The sequence below is a fragment of the Balaenoptera physalus genome (genome assembly GCF_965194825.1).
Source record: "Balaenoptera physalus genome assembly, chromosome: 3".
NCBI lineage: Eukaryota > Metazoa > Chordata > Mammalia > Artiodactyla > Balaenopteridae > Balaenoptera > Balaenoptera physalus.
The window spans coordinates 145,745,556-145,768,005 of NC_138890.1; the positions used below are offsets into that span (position 1 = coordinate 145,745,556).

General features: G+C 41.6%; 1 protein-coding gene across 1 annotated transcript in view; it reads right to left on the minus strand.

Annotated features, from left to right (window-relative positions):
• Positions 1-22,450, minus strand: part of EGFLAM (EGF like, fibronectin type III and laminin G domains) — a 163,946-nt gene that overhangs the window by 74,343 nt on the left and 67,153 nt on the right. The window contains exon 7 of the mRNA XM_082453703.1: positions 10,314-10,480. Within this exon, the coding sequence (XP_082309829.1) occupies positions 10,314-10,480 (167 nt within the window). The remainder of the gene's footprint in view (positions 1-10,313; positions 10,481-22,450) is intronic.

Genomic DNA, 22,450 nt, shown 5'->3' on the forward strand with positions numbered 1-22,450 from the left:
TCAGAAGAAAAAAAAAAAAAAGATTGCTTTCAAAATATTACTGCTCATTGACAATGCACCTGGTCACCCAAGAGCTCTGATGGAGATGGACAAGATTAATGTTGTTTCCAAAAGAGTGTGAACTGGAGTGGGGGGTTGGGGATAAGTGGGGGTCTGTCCAGTCAGGTTTGTACATGATTTTAAGCAAGTTCTCATCTCATCCTAAGGAATACAGGAAGCCATTTACAAGCTCAAAGTCATGGGATGACAAAATATTAGAAAAGACAATATGAGCACATCTGTGAATACAAACAAACACAAACCCTGAACTGGATAGCTGCTGCACGTGTATAGAGTGGTGGGCAATTTACTTAACACAGTGGCACCTCCCTCCCTATTTATTTCATTCCTAATAATCAATAAATTTCATTGCTTCTTTAAAAAAAATAAAAAAGCCTAATGTTGTTTCATGCCTGCTAACATAGCATTCATTCTGCAGCCCATGGATTAAAAAGTTATTTTGACTTGTCTTATTATTTAAGAAATACATATTGTGAGGCTCTAGCTGCCATAGATAGTGATTTCTCTGATGGAGCTGGGCAAAGTAAATTGAAAACCTTCTAGAAAAGATTCACCATCCTAGATGTCATTAAGAACATTCATGATTCATGGGAAGAGGTCAAAATATGCACAGTCACAGGAGTTTGGAAGAAGTTGATTCCAACCCTCATGGATGACTTTGAGGGGTTCAAGACTTCGGTGGAGGAAGTAAATGCAGAAGTGGTAAAATTAGCAAGAGAACTAGAATTAGACGTAGAGCCTGAAGGGAGGCAAGACCCTCCACCAGCAAAAAGATTACAACTCACTGCAGGCTCAAATTGATGACTAGCATTTTTTAACAATAAAGTATTTTTTAATTAAGGTACTTAAATTGATTTTTTTAGAGATAATGCCTTTGCATACTTAATAGATTACAATATTGTGTAAACATAACTTTCATATGCACTGGGAAACCAAAAGATTCTTGTGACTCGAGTTATCGTGATACCTGCTTTATCATGACGGTCTGGAACCCAACCAGCAATGTCTCGAGGTCTGCCTGTATCCAGTCAGCCAATCTCCAAATGCCAAGGCAACTCTGAGCTCTATACTCATGTCCTTCTTCTCTCTTCATTTTCTGCTTTTTTCTTCCTTGTTCCTCATTGTTTATCCTATAAAAGCTTCCTGCCTCCTGTCTCATTTTGCAGTCCTCTGGTCCTTTGAGAATGGACACTGCTTACTTCATGAAATGTTTAAGTTTGTTTGTATTACCTAAATTGTCTTCTTTAATCATTTTTAACAGTATACAAGTTAAGAAGGGTTTTTATATTCTTAAATAGCTGAAAAAGGTTAAAAAGGGAATAATCCTTTGTGACACATAGAAATTACATGAAATTCAATTTTTTGTGTCCATTGATAAAGTTTTATTGGAACACAGTCACACACATTATTTATTGTCTATGGCTGCTTTCACGCTACAACAGCAAAGGTGACCCAAAGGTCCCGAAATATTTACTATCTTGCACTTTGCAGAAAAAGCTGCTGACCCTGTCTAAGTAAAAGTCTAGTTTTTGGAAGGTTAAAATCAAACAAACAAAAACTAGAGGTACAGTACTATAACTCTGCAGGGTTTTGTTTGTTTTTCTCTTTGCCTGAATCCAGGATGTGCTTGAGTGGTGAGAGACATGAAATTATATTGTTAGTGTAGTTAATTGTGCCTAGCAGTTTTAATTCTCTGATGTCTTCTAAATCTGCAGTCTTTTAAAACTAACTAACCAACCAACCAAAACCCATCCTAATGATTCTACTTGACTTAACTCATGTGGTCTCTTCTATTCTTCCACTTCTGTCAGGAAAGTTTTCGTTCCTGACCCTTGGTTCCTAAAATCTAACATTCTAATGACTTCAAGTCCCAAGAGCACAGCTCAGGGCACAGAGTCATAAAGAAAAAGCAATAGACCAGCTGGTGGTCACCCAGGTCAGTTATACCATCCTTCAGTAACTATGTGAGGAAACAAGTATCAACCTCTCCTTCATCTTGAAAAGTGGACTGACATCATAATCACTGTTTCACATGTATTTTCCTCAAAATAATCTTGAGAAGTAGAAAATATCACCTGCCTCAGACATTATTGTGCCCATTTTAGAGATGAGGACACTAAGGCCCAGGGAGATTAAGTGACTTTCCAAGAAGGTCTCACAAAAAGGTTATGACCTGTTGTTTCTGTCCAAGAAGACAGTTCTCCAAGCACAGCCATGACTGCCAGATTCTGCCCTGTCCAAAGGTACTGTGTTTGGGGGCAGTAAGAAGGTTTCAAGGGTTGCCAAGAACTTTCCATAGACATTGACCAAAGGAGGCAGCAGGTTGTATGGAAGCTGCAGGAGGGTGATGATAAGTTATGCGGATTTTGGAAGAAGCTACTTCCAGTCCCTTCCTGAATGTTCCTCCCACCCCTAGGGATGCCACTGCCTTCTGCCCCCACTTGCTTCCCCTCTGCTCACAGCTGCAGGCAGTTCAGGGCACTGCCACCAAATAGGGGCCCTTCCTAGTGACTGGGGATAAAGGAAATCTATTTTGTGGCTACATATATGAGAAACCAGGAGACCCAGCATGCCAAGCTGGTCTCTGGAGAGGCAGGCAATTAAAAACAAGCGTCCAAATCTCAGAGCAAAACTAGGTCAGATTCACACATGGACACTGGTATGACAAAAGGACATAAACAGATACACACCCAACAACAGCTGAACAGAGCAGTGTCTGAGTAAGCAAGACCGTAGAGACAAGAAAAGGGGGATGGGGTAGCGGGGGAGGCAAAGAACATCATGGAATCAGGTTTATTGTAGAAATTTGATTGATTGGGGTCAAGGAGGGTTGTCTCAGCTCAGCAGAAGAGGAAGTTTCTGAAGCTGTTGAAGAAAATGGATTGTGGGGAGAAGAGTATGGCAAAGACCAAACCCCAAGCAAACACCTCTCACACCTCCCTACACAATCTCTAAGGATCTGAGACCATAATTAGACTCATGAGGACCAGAGGGAAAATGTACTCTAACTTAGCATAGAAATGTTAAAGTTTATTCTAATGATCAAGAAAGAACACAGGAGTACATTTACCATTGCAACAAAAAGAATAAAATACCTAGGAATAAACCTACCTAGGGAGACAAAAGACCTGTATGCAGAAAACTATAAGACATTGATGAAAGAAAGTAAAGATGATACAAACAGATGGAGAGATATACCATGTTCTTGGATTGGAAGAATCAATATTGTGAAAATGACTATACTACCCAAAGCAATCTACAGATTCAATGCAATCCCTATCAAATTACCAATGGCACTTTTTTACAGAACTAGAACAAAAAATCTTAAAATTTGTATGGCAACACAAAAGACCCTGAAGAGCCAAAGCAGTCTTGAGGGAAAAAAAACAGCTGGAGGAATCAGACTCCCTGACTTCAGACTATACTACAAAGCTACAGTAATCAAGACAATATGGTACCGGCACAAAAACAGAAATATAGATCAATGGAACAGGATAGAAAGCCCAGAGATAAACCCACGTACATATGGTCAACTAATTTATGACAAAGGAGGCAAGGATATACAATAGAGAAAAGACAGCCTCTTCAATAAGTGGTGCTGGGAAAACTAGATAGCTACATGTAAAAGAATGAAATTAGAACACTCTTAACACCATACACAAAAATAAACTCAAAATGGATTAGAGACCTAAATGTAAGCCTGGACACTATAAAACTCTTAGAGGAAAACATAGAAAGAACACTCTTTGACATAAATCACAGCAAGATCTTTTTTGATCCACCTACTAGAGTAGTGGAAATAAAAACAAAAATAAACAAATGGGACCAATGAAACGTAAAAGCTTTTGCAAAGCAAAGGAAACTACAAACAAGACGAAAAGAAAACCCTCAGAATGGGAGAAAATATTTGCAAATGAATCAACGGACAAAGGATTAATCTCCAAAATATATAAACAGCTCATGTAGCTCAATATTTAAAAAGCAAATAACCCAATCAAAAAATGGGCAGAAGACCTAAATAGACATTTCTCCAAAGAAGACATACAGATGGCCAAGAAGCACATGAAAAGCTGTTCAACATCACTAATTATTAGAGAAATGCAAATCAAAACTACAATCAGGTATCAGTTCACACTGGTTAGAATGGGCATCATCAGAAAATCTACTAACAATAAATGCTAGAGAGGGTGTGGAGAAAAGGGAACCCTCTTGCACTGTTGGTGGGAATGTAAATTGATACAGCCACTATGGGGAACAGTATGGAGGTTCCTTAAAAAACTAAAAATAGAATTACTATATGATCCAGCAATCCCACTACTGGGCATATACCCTCAGAAAACCAAAATTCAAAAAGACACATGCACCCCAATGTTCATTGCAGCACTGTTTACAATAGCCAGGTCATGGAAGCAACCTAAATGCCCATCGACAGATGAATGGATAAAGAAGATGTGGTACATATATGCAATGGAATATTACTCAGCCATAAAAAGGAACGAAATTGGGTCATTTGTAGAGATGTGGATGAATCTAGAGACTGTCATACAGAGTGAAGTAAGTCAGAAAGAGAAAAACAAATATTGTATATTAACGCATATATGTGGAACCTAGAAGAATGGTACAGATGAACCGGCTTGCAGGGCAGAAATTGAGACACAGATGTAGAGAACAAATGTATGGACACCAAGGGGGGAAAACCGCGGTGGGTTGGAGATGGTGGTGTGCTGAATTGCGCGATTGGGATTGACATGTATACACTGATGTGTATAAAATTGATGACTGATAAGAACCTGCAGTACAAACAAACAAACAAACAAAACAACTAGTACTAAAAAAAAAAAAAAAGGAATGAAATACTGACACACACTACAGCATGGCTGAACCTTGAAAGCATGGTCTCACTGAAAGAAGCCAGACATGACAGGCCACATATTGAATGATTCCATTTCTATGAAATGACCCAAAGAGGTAAGTCCATGGAGACAGAAAGCAGAGCAGTGGTGACCAGGGACTGGGGTGACAGGAATGAGGAATGACTGCTTATAGGGGGGTGGGATTATCTCTTGTGTTGATGAAAATGTTCTAAAATTGGTTCTGGTGTTTTTTGCACAAGCCTGTGAATATACTAAAAACCACTGAATTGTGTACTTTAAATGGGAGAATTGTGTGATATATTATCTCAATAAAGTGGTTTATAAAAAAAAGAAGAAAAAATTCAAAAAAAAAGAAATAAGGGTTTCAAAAATTTACTGCTAATAGGAAAATGGAAAATATCAATGTAATAATATCCTCAACCAGCTTCCTAAATCTTCAGATCCATCATCTTTTCAATTATAAAAATGATCATAATTCATAATGGAAAAATTAAAAAAAAGAACACAGTGGTAAAATAAGGGCTTGATTCAATAGTTGGGAAATGTCTCTCCCTTCCTCAACCTCCTTATTAGCAAATGGAACTCTATTGATCACTGAAATCTCTCTGAAAGGCCTCTCTTCCATCCTTATTGCCTTGAACTTAAACTCCCTGGGTTTGCTTTCTCCTTCCCTCTCTCCCTCCCTCCCTTCCTTCCTTCCTTCTTCCCTCCCTCTTTCACTCTACTTTGTTCTTGTGTCTCATTGCAATTCTGGGAGCTCGACTTTGCCTATAAACCTTGCCAATGGGCAAACCCATTTTTGGCCTGGTGGGTCTCTAGACCAACTTTCTCCTCACATCTTCTCTTCAAATTTCCCAGACAGTAGCAGTAGAAAGTTATCCAGCCACCAAAGTAGTCACGGGCTCTTGGCTTGTGAAGTCACATTCAGTCATTCATGTACTCAATCAATATTTTATTGAGAGCCTACTTTGTACAGGGTGTTAGGAACACAACCTTGAATGAGTCGATCCAACTCCAGTATGGAGCTTATACTGAAGGGGGGAAACAGATAAGTAAAGAGTTTCAGGCAGTGAAAGGGCCATAGCAAAGCAGGGAACGGGGCTGAGGAGACAGTGTGTGAAGTTTAGGGGAGCCTGTCTGGGGAAGTGACATCTGAGCTATGATATAAAAGAAGAAAGGGAGGGAGGTCATAGGGACATAGAAAGATTGGGGAGAGAGAGTTCCAAGTAGAGGAAACAGCAGGTACAAAAGCCCTGAGGCAGAAAGGAGCAAAATGACTTTTGCTGGGATCAAAAGAACACCTTCTACTAGGGACTTCCCTGAGGATACCAATTTCACTTCAATGAAAAACTTATTGGTTCTTTCTCTGCTTATATCATGAGGATAGAACACGAGAAATTAAATGCTTTAGGGTGGTAGGACCAAGTTCCATACCCAGGGAAGGTTATATAATCCTAGAGTTGGTTACACATATGAGTGATTTTTCATTTCATTTCATTTGTTTTTGGGAAAAAGAAAGAAAACACATGACTTTCTGACTTCTGCCATTTCTATTATTTACAATTCATATCCCTTATTACTTGTTCCATCCTTCTTGATCAAGCTAAGCTTGGATCCCAGAGAATAAGTGACCACCAGACGGGGAGAATATGTGTCTTACTACAAAGCCACATATGTGCCCCTGTGTTCGTGAGGCTCCACCAGTCCCGTTCTGATTGGCTAATTTATAAGATCAACCAAGGGAAAATAGAATGCCATGGAATAATAGGCAAATTATAATGTTGTTGGCATTTCTTTCTGGAAGAAAAAAAAGTAGAGTAGAATGGGGTAAAGAATGAGGAATCGTGATCTTTGTCTTTCTTGTATTTCCTTAGAGGAAGAGAAGATGTGTTGACATGTGTGGAAAATCTCTGCTGAGAGGATGGGAGTCAATACAGGGTAGCATCTGTATTAGTCAAGGTCGGAAATGATCTAGTTCTCAGCAGAGGATCTGGACACTAAAACATCTTAATTTTTCCTTCCCTTTCTACCTGTAAGGCTGTGGAGCTAAGCTAAGATGTGGACGTTGAACACACCTCACAATTCCCCGGTGAAGCCATCAAAACCCTCGCTCTTCCTCACTCAGGCTGAGCACCAATTAAGGCAAACGCTGGGCCCTGGCTTTCACTAATTACAGACACAGAGCACCCGAGGTCTGCTAACAGGGTCGGGCACTAATAGGTCCAGGGGAAGTCAATGCTTTGTGAGTAACTAGAGGTGATGTGTTATATTTTTTATGAAAGGAGGTTCATGCAAGCCTAAACCAGGTGACAGAGGAGCTCAGCGAGTGGCAGTGTCTGGGGTGCGATCCAAGGGTTCCCATCGAGCCCGCTGCACCTTGATAGTTCGCTTGACATCTGTCCTGAGGTTCACGGTTCAGGGAGCATGAACCCACAAAACATCCATGAAGGAAGGACCCGGAGGTGGGGAGGAGTAGGAGCTATGAGAAAGGGGAAGCCCAGCAGGTAGAAATACTCATCTCACAAATTCCTTCAGGAGGTGTTCAGAATATTTAACAACTTCTTGACTTGGGTCTAACCAATCACAAGGGCTGCCAGCTGTAAACTACCAGGGCTATACTGATGCTTGTTGGTAGAATTTCAGACCTGTATGTATGTTTTACTCACCTTTTGGTATGTGCAATACACTTTACAGGTTTTAAAAGAAAAAAAAATTCTTGTTCTGTGCTGTCAGAACTTCTTTAGTCCATAGATTCTACAAGGACTGTCCCCTGTACTTTATTTAATTGCTGACCTTACCTTTCTCATGCCATTTTGCACTAGAAGAATAAGAACATTCTTTAATTTGAATCTCACTCAGGGAAGTGGTTTAGCAATCAGCCAAACCCAAGTTCAAATCCTGCCTTTACAATTATTATTCTTGGGAAAATATGTAATCTTTCAAAGACTCAATTTTTAAAAATCTATGTTTTAAAAAAAGGATACTATTAAAAAGGGATACTATTCCTCTGGCACAGGGTTTTTGTAAGGATTAATATGGGGTTTCCCAGGTTAAGTGCTCGAGATGCAGCCGGCCCATAGGAGGCTTTCCCAATGGTAGCTCTGATATTCAGAATTTATTATAATTCCAATAAGGGTATTTGGTAATTAGGCATTTTTATATACAGAAAAGTGGGGTTTGGAGGTAAAATAATAGTCTAGACAAACAGCAGAATAAGAAGTATACATTTGCCAGAACACAGGTTTTTCTAAAACATTAGAAATGATCATGACCAAAAAAATCACAATTGAAATACCAATGACAGCACATTCTTATATATTCACGAAACAGGCTATCTAATAAATTCTATTTCTGTTATCCTGATTTGAGTAACCATATATATATAAACAGTTAAATTTGACTTATTTAAGAATATTTCGTAATTGAGAGTTTTCACTGAATCAGCCACATCCCCTGCACGCAATTACTTTGAAAGAATGAATTTTACTTCACAAAGGAGACCAATTGTAACAAAATGTTACATGTCTGTAAAGCACTTTCACATACCTTATCCCACTTAATTCACAGAGCTGGCATCTACCAAAGGGGAAATAATTATCAGAAACTCCAAGACCAGACTAGTGTTTCAGTTTAAAAAGAAAAAGTTCAAGAGATGCCCCTCCATGCCCCCTCCCCTGACTCCAGTCTCCACACCCACATCCAGGGCCAGCTGAAGTGCTAGAGCTCATCCTTTCTGCACTTTCTTGCCTCTGTGGAGAAGGAGATACTAGGGGATAGAAGGAAAGACGTGAACGTGGGGCAGCTCACAAAATGGGAGCGCAGGAGTTCAATGTTGGGGAAGGGCGGGTAGGCACACAACACAGAGTGCCTGCTCGGTTTATAATACAGAAAGACAAACTACGTGTTTCAAAACACAGTCAGATCCTGAGGCCTGCCTCAGCTACTGTTGCCCCAGTTTTTGGCCATGCATCACAAAGTTTAACCAAAGAATACAGAGTAGATCTCGTCCAGCAAGAGCGGAAGGTGGCCCTCCTTTGATTTGAAATAAAATTGTTAACATTTCTTCTAGAAAGAAGGCGCTTCATCCCTAGCCACATGAATGGGGAGTTTTAGCTTCTAAATTCTAAAGAAGAGCAGTGAAACAATTGTTGAGTGATGGTAGTTACTGTGTATGTAGGTGTGTGCATGCGTGTGTGTGTGTGTGTGTGTAGGGTGTGGCCTCACTACATCCCCATATTCCCCAACAATTCAATTTGAAGGATGGAGTCCTAACATTCAAGGTTAGGGTAAGGGCTGGTTTTAGAAGAGCCTAAATTCCTAGGACTTAGGGAACTTGGTGACTCTCCACCCCTGGAAACAGCAGGTGGGCACAGAAGTCAGCTGTAGGGCTGCTGTGGAGCAGAGGGGAGGAGTTTAGAAAGATCAGCTAACCAATGAACGCAGGGCTCTGTGCTGGCCAAGGCAAGCATCTGACAGCGCTAAGTAGGCTTCTTTTCTGAGAGCTCCTTTCCTGGCTGAAGAGACCCAGGGACGGTAGTGGGGCTCTTCAGACACAAGAACCTGGAGGAATTTACTGGCAAAATTGAAAAGATTACAGTTTTCAAACAAAAGAAGTGCCAACAGTTCAGTTCTGAGATCTCCCCACGACACAGGGTTCTAGGTTTGCGTACATGTACCTCCCACTTCCAAAAGACAAAGGTTTCTAAAAGCCAGATTGGCAAGGTGGACTAAGCAATCGAAATGTAGTTCTTGAATCGTGTGGGAGCTTCTTAAACCCCAGACCACAATCTGAATCTGACTTTTCACAAAATTCTAGATGGTTTGATGAACTGGCCCAAGCTTCCCCAAGGCCCCCAGAGAGGCACTATGACAGAGCCTATGCTACAGACCCCCAGCTACACGGCGGCATGCTAGCAACTTGGATTCTCCTTGACCATCCTTCAGAGGGGCTGATTTTACTTGAGCATCCTTGATTTGCCGGTGAAGAATAACCCTGAAGGGTATGGGAGCAGCACTTTTTCTCCTATGATTCTAAGCTGAACCCATTTTTTCCAAAAGATGGAAAGGGGCAGGGGCTGCACATCATCTTGGTAGGTGATCTGTTTGGTACTCATGAAAGAAAACTGACCTCAAACTCCCTAAGGATAATGCAAAAATAAACCTTCTGCGGACCTCCTGTACAAAGAAGCAGCCTGGCCCTGTGGAGGGCCTCTAACTTCCAAAGACCTGGGAAAACCACAGCAGGAAAGGCTGAGGACAACCCCTTCCAGACTGCCCTTTTGCGGGACGCTAAGAAACCTCCGTCAAGTGGGTCCTCAGGAGGCAATCCCAGCAACGCAGCTACGTCTGTCTGTCCTTCAGAAGGACCGCAGTACTCACGGGCGGTTCGGATGGTGTCGGTGGGCTGGCTACGGGGGCTGAGACCATTGGGATTCACGGCCCTCACGGCAAACTGGTAGTTGGTGTCCGGATCGAGGCCCTTGATAACCATGAAATCCATCTGGAGCTGCTCTTGGATTAAGGTCCAACTCTTGTCAAAATCTGGCCTTTATTGATTAAAAAACAAAACAGAATGAGAAGCAGTAGTTCAGTTACAGCAGAGGGAAGGAAAGCTTGCTGGCCATGTAAACTAACCGCGTTTGAATTCTGGAAGCAAGACTTATCAAAATGAGTGAACATTTCCCACCTAAAAGTGATCTGGATTTGAAATCCCAGGTCATGATTTTTAAGCCCTTGCCAATAAAAGAAAGTAGATCATTTTTAGGGCCAGTTTTAAGCACTGATTAAAGATCACCCGCTTTTCCTTGCATGGCCTTGACTGTGGTAAAAAGATCCCCACATAGGAATTCGGTTTCAAGGACTCTGCCTTCCAGATGTTTCGTAAACAAGCCTTCCCCTGACAGTTTCCATTCCCAGGGGTCAGGAGAGCACAGATTCCATCTATTCACAATCTGTTCACAAAATAAACAAATATAAATGTTCTAGGGTGACTAATTGCGTGAACTGCCATGGGAAAACCCAACAAGATTCTGTAGCACGGCCATTCTTACTCTTCACAAAACTACAAGTGTGCCAACTTGCCGAATGTTCACATGGACTCAGACTTGTGCCTAGTGGTGGGAGACAGTTTAAAAGCAGAGAAGGAGCTAACGGTATCAGTCACTGAGGCCATTCCCATCGCCTGAGACTGGGAGCTGCTCCCAAGTTCTTCTGCCTCAGCTGAGCCACAATCCAAGAACCTGGGTTCTGGGCACTGTGGCCCAGAGACCAGCTCCTCAGGCCAATGCTTGTACCCTGAGGTCTTCTATGGCAGCCCTGGGCCTCCCAGTTCTCAGGTTTCAGGGGGAGCCACAGCCTCTCAGCTATATCCCAACAACGGAGGTTTCCGCCCTGGGACCCCCTCATTGCACCCTTGCAGATCACAGCCCCGTACCTCCTCCCAGGCCCAGCCCGACCCTTGGCACTGCTCTCTGGGGTAGCTGTCAAGGGCCAGTTTCTGGATTTCTCCACACTGCAAGCAACAGAGCTGGGGAAGTTGCCAGCTGGAGGAGTTCTCTACCCTCCATCTTCCTTCCTCTACCCTCCAGCTTTCTGACCCAGCCCTTTGCCAGACCTACCCTTGCTTCAGGTGCAACAGGATCTGCCATCCCCTTCAGATTTTTATTCTCCTCCTCTGCAACCTGGGGGCCAAAGTGGCTTCCTCCCCTTAGGGGCCCCTGCCCAGCAGATGCTTCCACCCACGTTGGATTCACAGCTGCCTGTGGTGAACTTGGGCTCCCTGCCACCAGCGCCGCCTCCTGCCCGACCCCCCCTTTCTCTGTTACCTGTGGGCCCTGCTCTGCGGCCCCCCAGCCTGGCTGTGCAGCCCCCGCCTGCTCCTGCTACCCGGTGCTGCTTTCACCTGCCAGGCCCTTCGGTCCTAGCTTGGGGCGGGCAGAGCTGCACCCAGTAGAACTAAAGCCATTCCAGGATTATCGAAAACTGAACAGCAACCTTGGGGGACCTGGGTCATCACGTACTCCTCCAGCTGGAAGGTCTTTCTCTGGCCTCAATTCCCATCTCAAGGTCCCACCTTCCACCTACAGCGGAGTCTTCTGCAGCCAGTGCATCGACCTCTACCAGCAGGCCTCCCCACCGGATGCCCTGCGCTGGACGCCAAAGCCCTGGGAGGGGACGGGGCCACCTTCTCGAGAAGGGCCGTCCCGTAGGGCACAGGAGCCTGGGTCCCCAGGGGACAAGGAGCCTGGATTGCCCCCACCCCACTGAGGGAGGGCCCTTTGCCCCCCACCTCCTGGGGCTTGTATATAGATTATAAATACATAAGGGGGAAAGGGGTGGGTGGGGAAGGGTTGCGGGGCTGGGGCCTCCCTTCCCCTCCTCCCCCCTCCCCTGGTCCCCTATCCCTGGGGCTGTTTGTTAAAAAAGAATAATAAAAGGATTAAAAAAAAAAAAAGTCCAGCTTCCATCTGGGGGACAGCATACAGGGGGTAAGAGAACAAACTCTGGAGCTGGGCTGAGCTGTTCAGATCCTGCCTCTATTACTCACTAGCTGCTATTTCACCTCTTTAAGTCTCTAGTTTCTCATCTGTAAAATGGGGTGACAAAAGTACCTACTTAAGAGGGCCGTCATAAAGGAGAAATGAGCTCTGTATCCCAGCACAGTGCCTGGCAATGTAACTGAGCAGGACCTTATGGGGCCCTCCCTGAACAGGAACCCCCTCTTCCCAATGTCCTCAGCCTGCCTTTTGCCTGTAGAAAAACTTTAGACAAAGAATAAATTTAATCAGAAAAGTGAGAAAGTGCAGAAAGGAAAAAAAAACCCATCTAACGATAAAATAATAATAGTTTAGCCATTAAACAAAGTCAAGGACCTTTAGTTCCTCCTCAAGGGCTACAGATAATATTCTGAGCCACATCCTTTGAGCTGTTTTGCAGAAACAGAAACACCCACCAGGTGGAAGAAGTTAACTGTCTGCTGCTCACAGGCACATACACCCCAGACCAGTTGGAACCAGAAGGTTGATGATATTGACTCACGATTATCTCACCACCAACCAGTCAGAGGAGTGTCCATGAGCTGATCACACACCCTACAACCCCCTTCCCTTACACCTTTAAAAACCTTTCCCTGAGAAGTCTTCGGGGAGTTCAGGTCTTTTAAGCACTAGCTACCTGGACTCCTTGCTTGGTGCCCTGCAATAAACGCTGCACTTTCCTTCACCACAACCCGGTGTCCGTAGACCGGCTTTACTGTGCTCGGGCAAGCAGACCCAAGTTTGGTTCGGTAACAGCATCACACTGTAAATGCTCAGCATGGATTAGCCATTATGTAAGGGATGTACCCACCTCACAGAGCTGGCAGGCAACCCTTGGCCACCTGCTCACTCTATACCCATGAGCTTCAATGCAGTATCACTAGGGCACGTGGCTAGTCAGTACTTGAAATGTGGCTCGTCTGAATTGGGATGTGCTGTGAGTGTAAAATGTACAATGGATTTTTTTTTAAGTGTAAAATATCTCATTAATATTTTTATTGATTACATGTTGAAATGATGATATTTTGGATTCAGTGAGTTAAAAATACATATTATTGAAATTAATTTCACTTGTTTCTTACTACCCTTTAAATGCCCCTATCAAAAAACTTAAAAATTTCATATAGGCTTGCATTCACTATTGGACAGTACCGTTCTATATGGACTTCCTAGTTGGAGGGAGAAAGGAGAGCTTTCCAGGTAATAAGAACTACAAAATGAAATTTGGGAATGTTTGTGCATGGCTGGGGGACAGTGCAAATGGTCTAACGGGAGTGGAGAGGTTTTGTTAATAACTAATAATAGATATCATTTATCATGTTCTTCAATGCTTATCAAGCATTGTTCTAATAGTTTAACTCATTTACTTCTCACAATTACTCTATACAGTAGATACTAATATTAAACACACACACACCCCTTTCTTTGAAGAGGAAATTAAGGCACAGAATGGGTAAGTAACTTGCCTGAGGTCACACAGCTGATAAATGGTGAGGCCAACTTGGGTTGATGGGGGAAGATTAGATTAAGAAGATCCTTGATGCTGAATGAAAAATTGGGGTGATTGATAGGGATTGGGGGATTCTCCAACTTTTAGTTTGCTCCCCGACCAACCTCTCAGCTCTTCTATTGTTAAACCCCTCTGCTCACAGATATTTAGAGGAAGGCAGGAAGCAAAAAATATTGATGTTTGTCCTTTATGAACTACTTAATAGGCAAGGAAGTAAAGACTCATTTTGCTAAAAGGGGATGCCTGGATGGTACACAGATTTCTCTAATATGTGCTCTCCTAGTTTTTCATTAGCAAGAATTGTTGAAAGCCAGATGGAGTCCTTAAGTCCAGCAAAAGTGCTTCCTTGGGCTCACCGTGCTGATGAGGAGTTTATGGGGCCCATATCTCACAAGAATTCATGTGTTTGGAGAAGCAGAGGTCACAAGCATGTCCACTGTAGGATGCAGGGCTCATTTCTCTTTCTCGGTATCCTTTCCCTAAAGATGGATTTCTCAGGTAAACTAACTTTGTCATCAAAGGGAAAACCTTGGTGAGTGGAAGGAAACACATTTACAAACTCAAATTAGAACAAAATCACTTCACAGAGGAAAGCCACAGGGATGCCTAACAGTAAAGTCAGGAAAGATATGATCTTTAGATAAAACTCTCCTGTTATCCTTTGCTAAGTTTCCCTTGTGGCATTTATAGAGGAAAGGACCTGTCACTGCTCTCAGAATGTGCCACTGTCTACCCAGAGCTACCTGAAAATATCTGCAACAATTTTCATGTAAAAATTACAGCTTCCCATCCCCCACAAAAAAAGAGATTATTTTCTATTTGCTCATTTAATGCAAGAAAGAAAGCTATATTTTCAGCGAATAAGAGATTGACATCATTAACATTTAACTTCATTATATACAGTGAGAGAGGAAAGCTCATGTAGATTGAATACCAGTCCAAAACCTTTAACATTTTGCCTCTGAGTTTGTCATGGGTTTTCCATTTAAATGTTTTTAGAGTCTCTTGAGGTACAAAAGTGCAAAGGCAAGGTTGAGAGAGAGATAATCAGGCAAAAGTATTGCCTTAGTTCATCCTCAAACAATAACTTTACCTTCTTTCACTAAAGAAAATCATCCTAACTACAAAGTTGCCAGTCAAATCACCATAGCAACACTAGCCTCCCAATTTCCCCAACCAGGAAAAGCCTAGAGGGGAAGAAGCAGCCTAAGAAAGTGCAGCCATCCCAGGTACAGATGGGCAGCCAACAGTAGGGCAGGCTCTTAAAAACTTTTCCAAATAGCGGGATAGGGTTGGGTTGTGCGTCCTGTATCTCAGGAGGTCAGTAGGACACCTTTGGAAGGTGGTTGGGTGGGGGAGTTCAGGTGGGACAGATACAATTCGGTCAGTAGTGACTATTCAAAACCCAGTTAGCTGATTCAAGTAATCAAAACACTCACTGGTTCGTTTTGGTGGGAGGAAGCATTACCACTGGCAATATTAGCATCCAGCCTGGTTATCAGGAATCTTAGAGATTGTTTGGTCCGAGTGTCTGAGGGCTCTCAGAAATTACATGCAAGATTCTACATGTGAAATTCATTTCATTTTCCTAAGAAAAGTGTCCTCAGCTTCTTATCAGATTCTCAAAGATAATCATGATCCCAAAACTTTTAGAGTCACTGTCTAGTCCATTCTCTCATTCTACCCACGTGGACACTGAAGGAAAATAATTTATCCAAAGTCATAATACCACAGGGTGGTATATTTTTCTGTTTTATTCCCTTTCTTGTGGCATTTTGACCACCTCAACTATTGCCAAGTTCACCCTTAGTGGACAATCATTTTTCTTGGTACCATCAAACCCAGTAGGTGGCTGCCTTGGGCTATTCAGTTGGCAGGTGATTAATGATTATCAACCATGCATCCATCACAGAAGTTATATTCTGGGAGGCTCTAAGGAACTATAAACACAATTCCATTCTCAGGGAATTTATAATCTAATCGGCAGATAATACATCTAAAGACCATTAGGAAGCCAGTGAAAAGTTGCATATTTCAAGAGCCATATTTGAACAGGTCAATGTGAACTGGCATCCTGGGGAAAGTATATGAGACCAGGAAGAATTTAAGTTAGATTTCAAATATATTTGAGTTGTGATAACTGAAAAGGAATAGAGCATCTCTGGGTGGAGAAGAGATGAGTGCAGCATTAGCTCTATGTATGAATGTGGATAAATTAAGCACCAACTACATGTAAAATATCGTATGGAATATCCAAAGAGAATAAATAATATGGGTTCCTAACATGAATGATCAATTAACCTATATAAAAGATTGGTATAATATATTAAAACATTAGCCATAAGTAAGTAGGTAAATGAATATACGGCACCTCTCTGCATATCACACATAGTCAAAGCTTTCCTTGTCAGCCTCTACTTTACCAATTTGTTAGATTAACCAGTGATCCTCATTAGTTCCCACTAATTCAGCTGTTGGCTTATCAAGAGTCCATCGTGTTTATTTCCAAATTTATTTATGACTTTGTTTGTTATTGTAATTATGTTATTTAATGCCATATTATATAAACTAGTGAATATGAGTAAAAAATATAAGTGATAACTGTGTTTAATGGTTTTGAAAGACTTGGTAAAGCTGAACCACTAAAACATAATTGCCTTTGAACTAAGTGAAAGCAAGGCAACTGTAAAAGAGTGAAAAGAAGATTATAAAATTCTAGAATGATTTTGTAGTCAGATAACTTTGCAAGTGACTTTAAATTTTTAACTTGAGAAAACTATAATTAGAAGTTGTAGGTGATACCTTAGAGGTGTGGTTAAAATGTCCAGATTATCCAAAGCAATCTACATATTCAATGCAATCCCTGTTAAAATTCCAATGGCATTTTTCACAGAAGTAGAAAAAATACTAGCAAACCAAATTCAACAGCACATTAAAATGATCTTACATGATCAAGTGGAATTTATCCCTGGGATGCAACAATGGTTCAACATAGTCAAATTGATAAATCTGATACACCACATTAACAAAATGAAAGAAAAGAAAGAGGACCATCTCAATAAATGCAGAAGCATCTGACAAACTTCCACATCCCTTCACAATAAAAACTCTCAACAAATTAGGTATAGAAGGAATTTACCTCAACATAATAAAGGCCATATATGACGAGCCCACAGCTAACATCATACTCAACCGTGAAAAGCTGAAAAATTTCCTTCTAAGATCAGGAACAAGGGTAAACAAATGTGCCCACTCTGACCACTTCTAAGAAACCTACTACTATAAGTCCTAGCCAGGGCAGTTACACAAGAAAAGGAAATAAAAGCCATCCAAATTGGAAAGGAGGAAGTTAAATTGTCTCTGTTTGCAGATGACATGGTATCATATATAGAAAACCTTAAACACTCCACCCCAAAACTGTTAGAACTAATGAACAAATTCAATAAAGTTGCAAGATACAAAAAAAAATACAAAAATCAGTTCCATTTATATACACTAACAAACTATCTGAAAAAGAAGAACTTTAGGAAATGCAAATAGTTGCTTGGAACATGACCTCACAAGACATTCATGACAGAATAAAAAGTCAAAATGACCTCCGTGTGCAGAAACACAAGGGCAAAACCAACTCAAATGATAAATGTAAAATCTTATATTAGGTTTTTTAAAAAGCTGATGGCATAGAAATAAAGCAGAGAAAACCTGGTGTGGCAAAGATCTATGGGGAAGGCAGGGGGCACTGATCACAAACTCAATATGAATTCTCTGGACTACCTGCTGTTGAAAAGGCCTAGTGTCCATATCCTAGGAAAAAGTGGTTTTCTAGGTTGATCACTTGGCAGAAGTGCTCTAGACCCATCTCCACTTGAGGTAGAGTTCAAAGGGCTGGTATTGATTGGCTTGGGGTAGAGAGGATATAGTGAACATACGCCAGTGTCATTAGATAAGAGATAGACTGTCAAATGAAGATGGTGAAGATGCCTTCTGTGTTTTCCATATTGGACTAGGAGGCCCAATGTTTCTTTACAGGGAAGCCAATGGCAGTGCATTAGAAAGAAGACCCTTTGATGGCAGTTAGGAATGGTTGACAACAAAGTCAACTGCACGAAAGGGCTGAGCTCTGCGTCGGCAGCTGTCTTGAAGCAGAAGTTGGGTGGCCATCCATCAGAAATGTAACCAGCTACTTCCTGAACACAGTAAGAGGTTGGACTTCATTCAATGTCTCTGATCTCAACTCACAGTAAGAAATACATTTTTGTATAGCAACCCAATATACCTATTCATATATATATATACTATATGTATATGACTCACATGTGAGTACAAAGCTGAAAGAAAAGTTTCAAGAAAAAATACTTATCCTTACTCTCCTTACTATGTTATTCACTTTGCTATTTTCTCTTCTTTCTCTTCTTTTCCTTTCTTTTCTTCTTTTTTTAAAAATTCTGATAAGAACCCACTAAATTGATTTCACCACCCACTGAAGTGTTATGACCCATAATTTGAAAAACACTGGACAAGAAGTTTTTCTTCTAGAATACCTTAGATAGTGCTTCCAACTCTAAAACTCCGAGAATAAAGAAAACAGATTTTTTCAACCACGAAGACAAATTTATGACTTACGGATAAATGCTCATAAAGTGGAAATGCAGCCTGTTAAACTCCAAGTATGCTCTAGATACATCACTCTCTAGAGCACTGTGTTTCAACATTTGTGAATGATCCACAATAAGACATACATTGAACATTGTGACCCGGTACACACCACAAATATGCACGCACAGCGGAAACACAAGTTTCACGAAATAATTCTTATTTTTATTATGTGTGATGCCTTCTGATATTTTCTTTTCTGTTTCATGTTACTTTTGAAAACCTGTTGGTCAGGACCCCTTCAGCTGATTTCTTTACCTTCTAATGAGCCCACGGGTTGAGAACCCCTTCTCTAGAAAGTTCAAGCTGAGGTGGGGAGTGATATTCAAGCATGTTACAGACATTAACTAGGAAACTGGGCTAGGAATGGTTAAATCCTGCTAAGAAAATACTTCTGAGAGAGGAACTCGTTGGAGCAGAAAACAGCCCTCTAGGGGATCCACAGAACATCCAGAATGGCCTTGACAGTGGAGGCCACTCTATAGGCCTGAGATGGAGCGGACCAAAAGCCTAATTACAGTACAACCAGAGATATGTGTGTCCTCCCTCCCTCAGTATGGGGCCTAGCATTCCATGGTTTAATGTTTTCTGGAGGACCTTGGATTATTTGGAGCCTCCTTCCTTCAATATTTTCCTTCATGTTATTCCTTCTAAGCACCATTTCAGACACAGAATTGAAAAGATTCTTCTCTGGACTCTCCTACCGCTTAAATCTGATTCTACCATTACACTGAATATACCACCTTCTAATGGAATTTTACATTTCTGTCTTCCCTACTAGGCTGTGAGCTCATTAACATGCTGATTGTCTTATTCATCTCTGTGTTCCCTGGAATGTCTGCGTGATCTTTCAAAATGCAAATACTATCAATTCCTTTCCTGCTTAACCCTTCCCATAGCTCCCTATTCCTGTCAGGACAAACACGAGATCCTTTATAAAGGCTTTCCTGCTCCAAACCTTGCTTACCTACCCGGCCTTATCTCTCACTACACAGAGCTCCAGACTTCTAAGCAAGTCCAAGAACATTATCTTTTTGCCTCAAGCCACTGCTTGAGTAGCTTCTTCTGGCCTGAGTCTTTTCACGCTGCTTCCTCCCTCCCCTTGTGCCTGGCTATTGCTGATATGTCTTCCTTAACTCCTGTAAGAAGCCTTCCCAGATTCCTTCAAAACTGGGTTAGATGTCAAGGTTGTGTTCCTCTAGGCCCCTGGCCCCGACCCCTGCCTGCAACACTCACAGCTCTAGACTCTGCTCATCTGCCTTCCCCACTGGACTGTCCAAGCAGAGGCAATAGCTGATTCACCCCGAAATCTCTTGCACATGCTTTGCACGTGGAAGATACTCAATACGTACATGTTTGGATGAATGTATGCACACAGTAAGTATCCAGTAAAGGGTGAATTGAGCTGAATTAAAATATCTTCAAACTTAGACGTTGGGAATAACACAATGCCCTAAACCAGGGGGTAGCAAACTTCAGCTGCCTGCCAGTTTTTGTAAATAAAGTTTTATTGAAACACAACCACAACTGTTTGTTTAGGTATTGTCTAGGCTGCTTTCCTGCTACAATGGCAGAGCTCAATAGTTGAGAAAAAGACCATATAGCTGGCAAAGCACGAAATATTTACTACCTGACCCCGTAGAAAAATTTGCCAACCCCTGGTCTAAGACAACAGTCTTGGACTTCCCTGGTGGTATAGTGGTTAAGAATCCACCTGCCAATGCTGGGGACACGGGTTCCAGCCCTGGTCCGGGAAGATCCCACATGCTGCAGAGCAACTAAGCCCGTGCGCCACAACTACTGAGCCCGCGTGCCACAACTACTAAAGCCCGCACGCCTAGAGCCAGTGCTCCGCAACAAGAGAAGCCACCGCAATGAGAAGCCTGCGCACCACAACGAAGAGTAGCCCCCGCTCGCCGCAACTAGAGAAAGCCTGCGCACAGCAATGAAGACCCAACGCAGCCAAGAAAAACACAAAGTGTTTAAGACAAAAGTCTTTAACCTTGTTTGTGCTACTTTGACAGTCTGCGGAAATCTGTGAATCCCTTCTTGGAATAATATTTTTAAATGCATAGGATCACACAGGAAACCAGTTATACTAGAAACAATTACCAAAACAATAAAAAATTATGATATATTAATATAGATACTTCTTCATTAACACATTAAATAACAATACTTAGCAATGGACTTAATAATTTCATAGTAGTGATAACCATAAATGGTATTTTGAGATATGTGCAACAATTGTAATGGGATAAGAACATATCTGTGATTCTAACGGTGACAAAGTCACAGGAATTGCTAATGCCACTGCAGTTTGTTGATTACATTCATACTTGAAGAAAACATTACATTTCAGTCGGTAAAACTAAGAGCGTAATTTTTGTCCAACCAAAGTTCAGGGACCCCTTGCCTTCTATCCATGAGCCCCTTGGGGATCCACAGACTGCAGGTTAAGCACCCTGCTTTAAGATCCCATAGTTATCCAGGGTAAATACGACAGGAGTGAAAGAAAACCTCATGCTCGGAAAGGCCTCCAAGTCTCTCTCAATTTTACAGACTTGGTTTTATGCAGGATTTGCTCTACACTAAAATGAACTGCAGAGGAAAGTCCAAAACCACTAAGTAATCACAGTTAAGAAAAAAGAAAAGATGTATTATTTGACCTGCAGCTTTCAGCCGTATTTCTTTATTTATGAATTGGTTCCACCCAACCAAATGACAAACAGATGGATAGAATGGGGTAATGATAAACTCAGCTGGCAATTTGTCCCTGACGGGGCAACTGGAGAGCACACTTTCATTTACACTTTACAAATGGCTCCCAGCACTGGTACACAAGAATTCAATTTGTGTCAACTCCCATCAGTCTGACCAGGGATTACATCAGGAAAGCTCACGGTAGGAGGGATTGAAGCTTTAAGGGATCAATTTGTAGAACTGTAGGTCAAACTTCTGCAAAAACATTCAGAATCGCCCTTCCATTTGAGCCTGAATGGAGGAACTTGATGGCTACCAGAATTTCTGGGACTACATACCACTCTGGAAAGTGGTTCTGAGATTTTCAATTTGGAAACTAAAGGTAAGAAAAAGGAATTTTTCACAAAACACCACTTGTTAATATGAAAGGTCAGCTGACACCCAAACAAGCCCACTCTTGCTTATTTCTAATTCTATTGTTGGCTGTAAGGAAGGCTTATACTTAAACAGCACAACTTCCTAAACAATTTCTTGAAAAGAAAGGGAGATTTTTGTTGCTGTTTTTCCCCATTCTCCTCAAAACTGATTAATTGTGTAAGAACGATTCTTTAAATATATCAAGCTCTATAATCTTGGGGGGCAGGAAAACCAACACAGGGCTACATCACTGTTAAATATTGGAGGCATTTGCCCAGTTATTGCTATAAGTTCTAGTAAAACGCTATGAAAAAAGTTGGCAATTCACTTGCAGGTATGAAGGGCTCCAAAACACAAGTTATCATTCAATATGAAATAAAATCGCAATGGTAGCTTTCAAGTTAGTCTTATACATTAGGTATTATCTGAAGCTTTACCACATACCACTATCCCTTTTGTGATGAGAAAACAAAAGCAATAAGTAACTTTGGGTCGGGGGGAAGGAAAGGGGACGTGCACGCAGATCGAGGTTGGATTTTGTCTGCCTTTTATTTCTGCAGTTAGTAAGGAATGATATTGGTTACTGCTGTGGCCTTGGAAATTAGCGGTAAAGGATTCATTCCATCTCCTGTGACTAGTATGGCAATACACTTCCATTACCATGGGGCTCAGGGTAAGGAAAAGAACTGACACTTAAA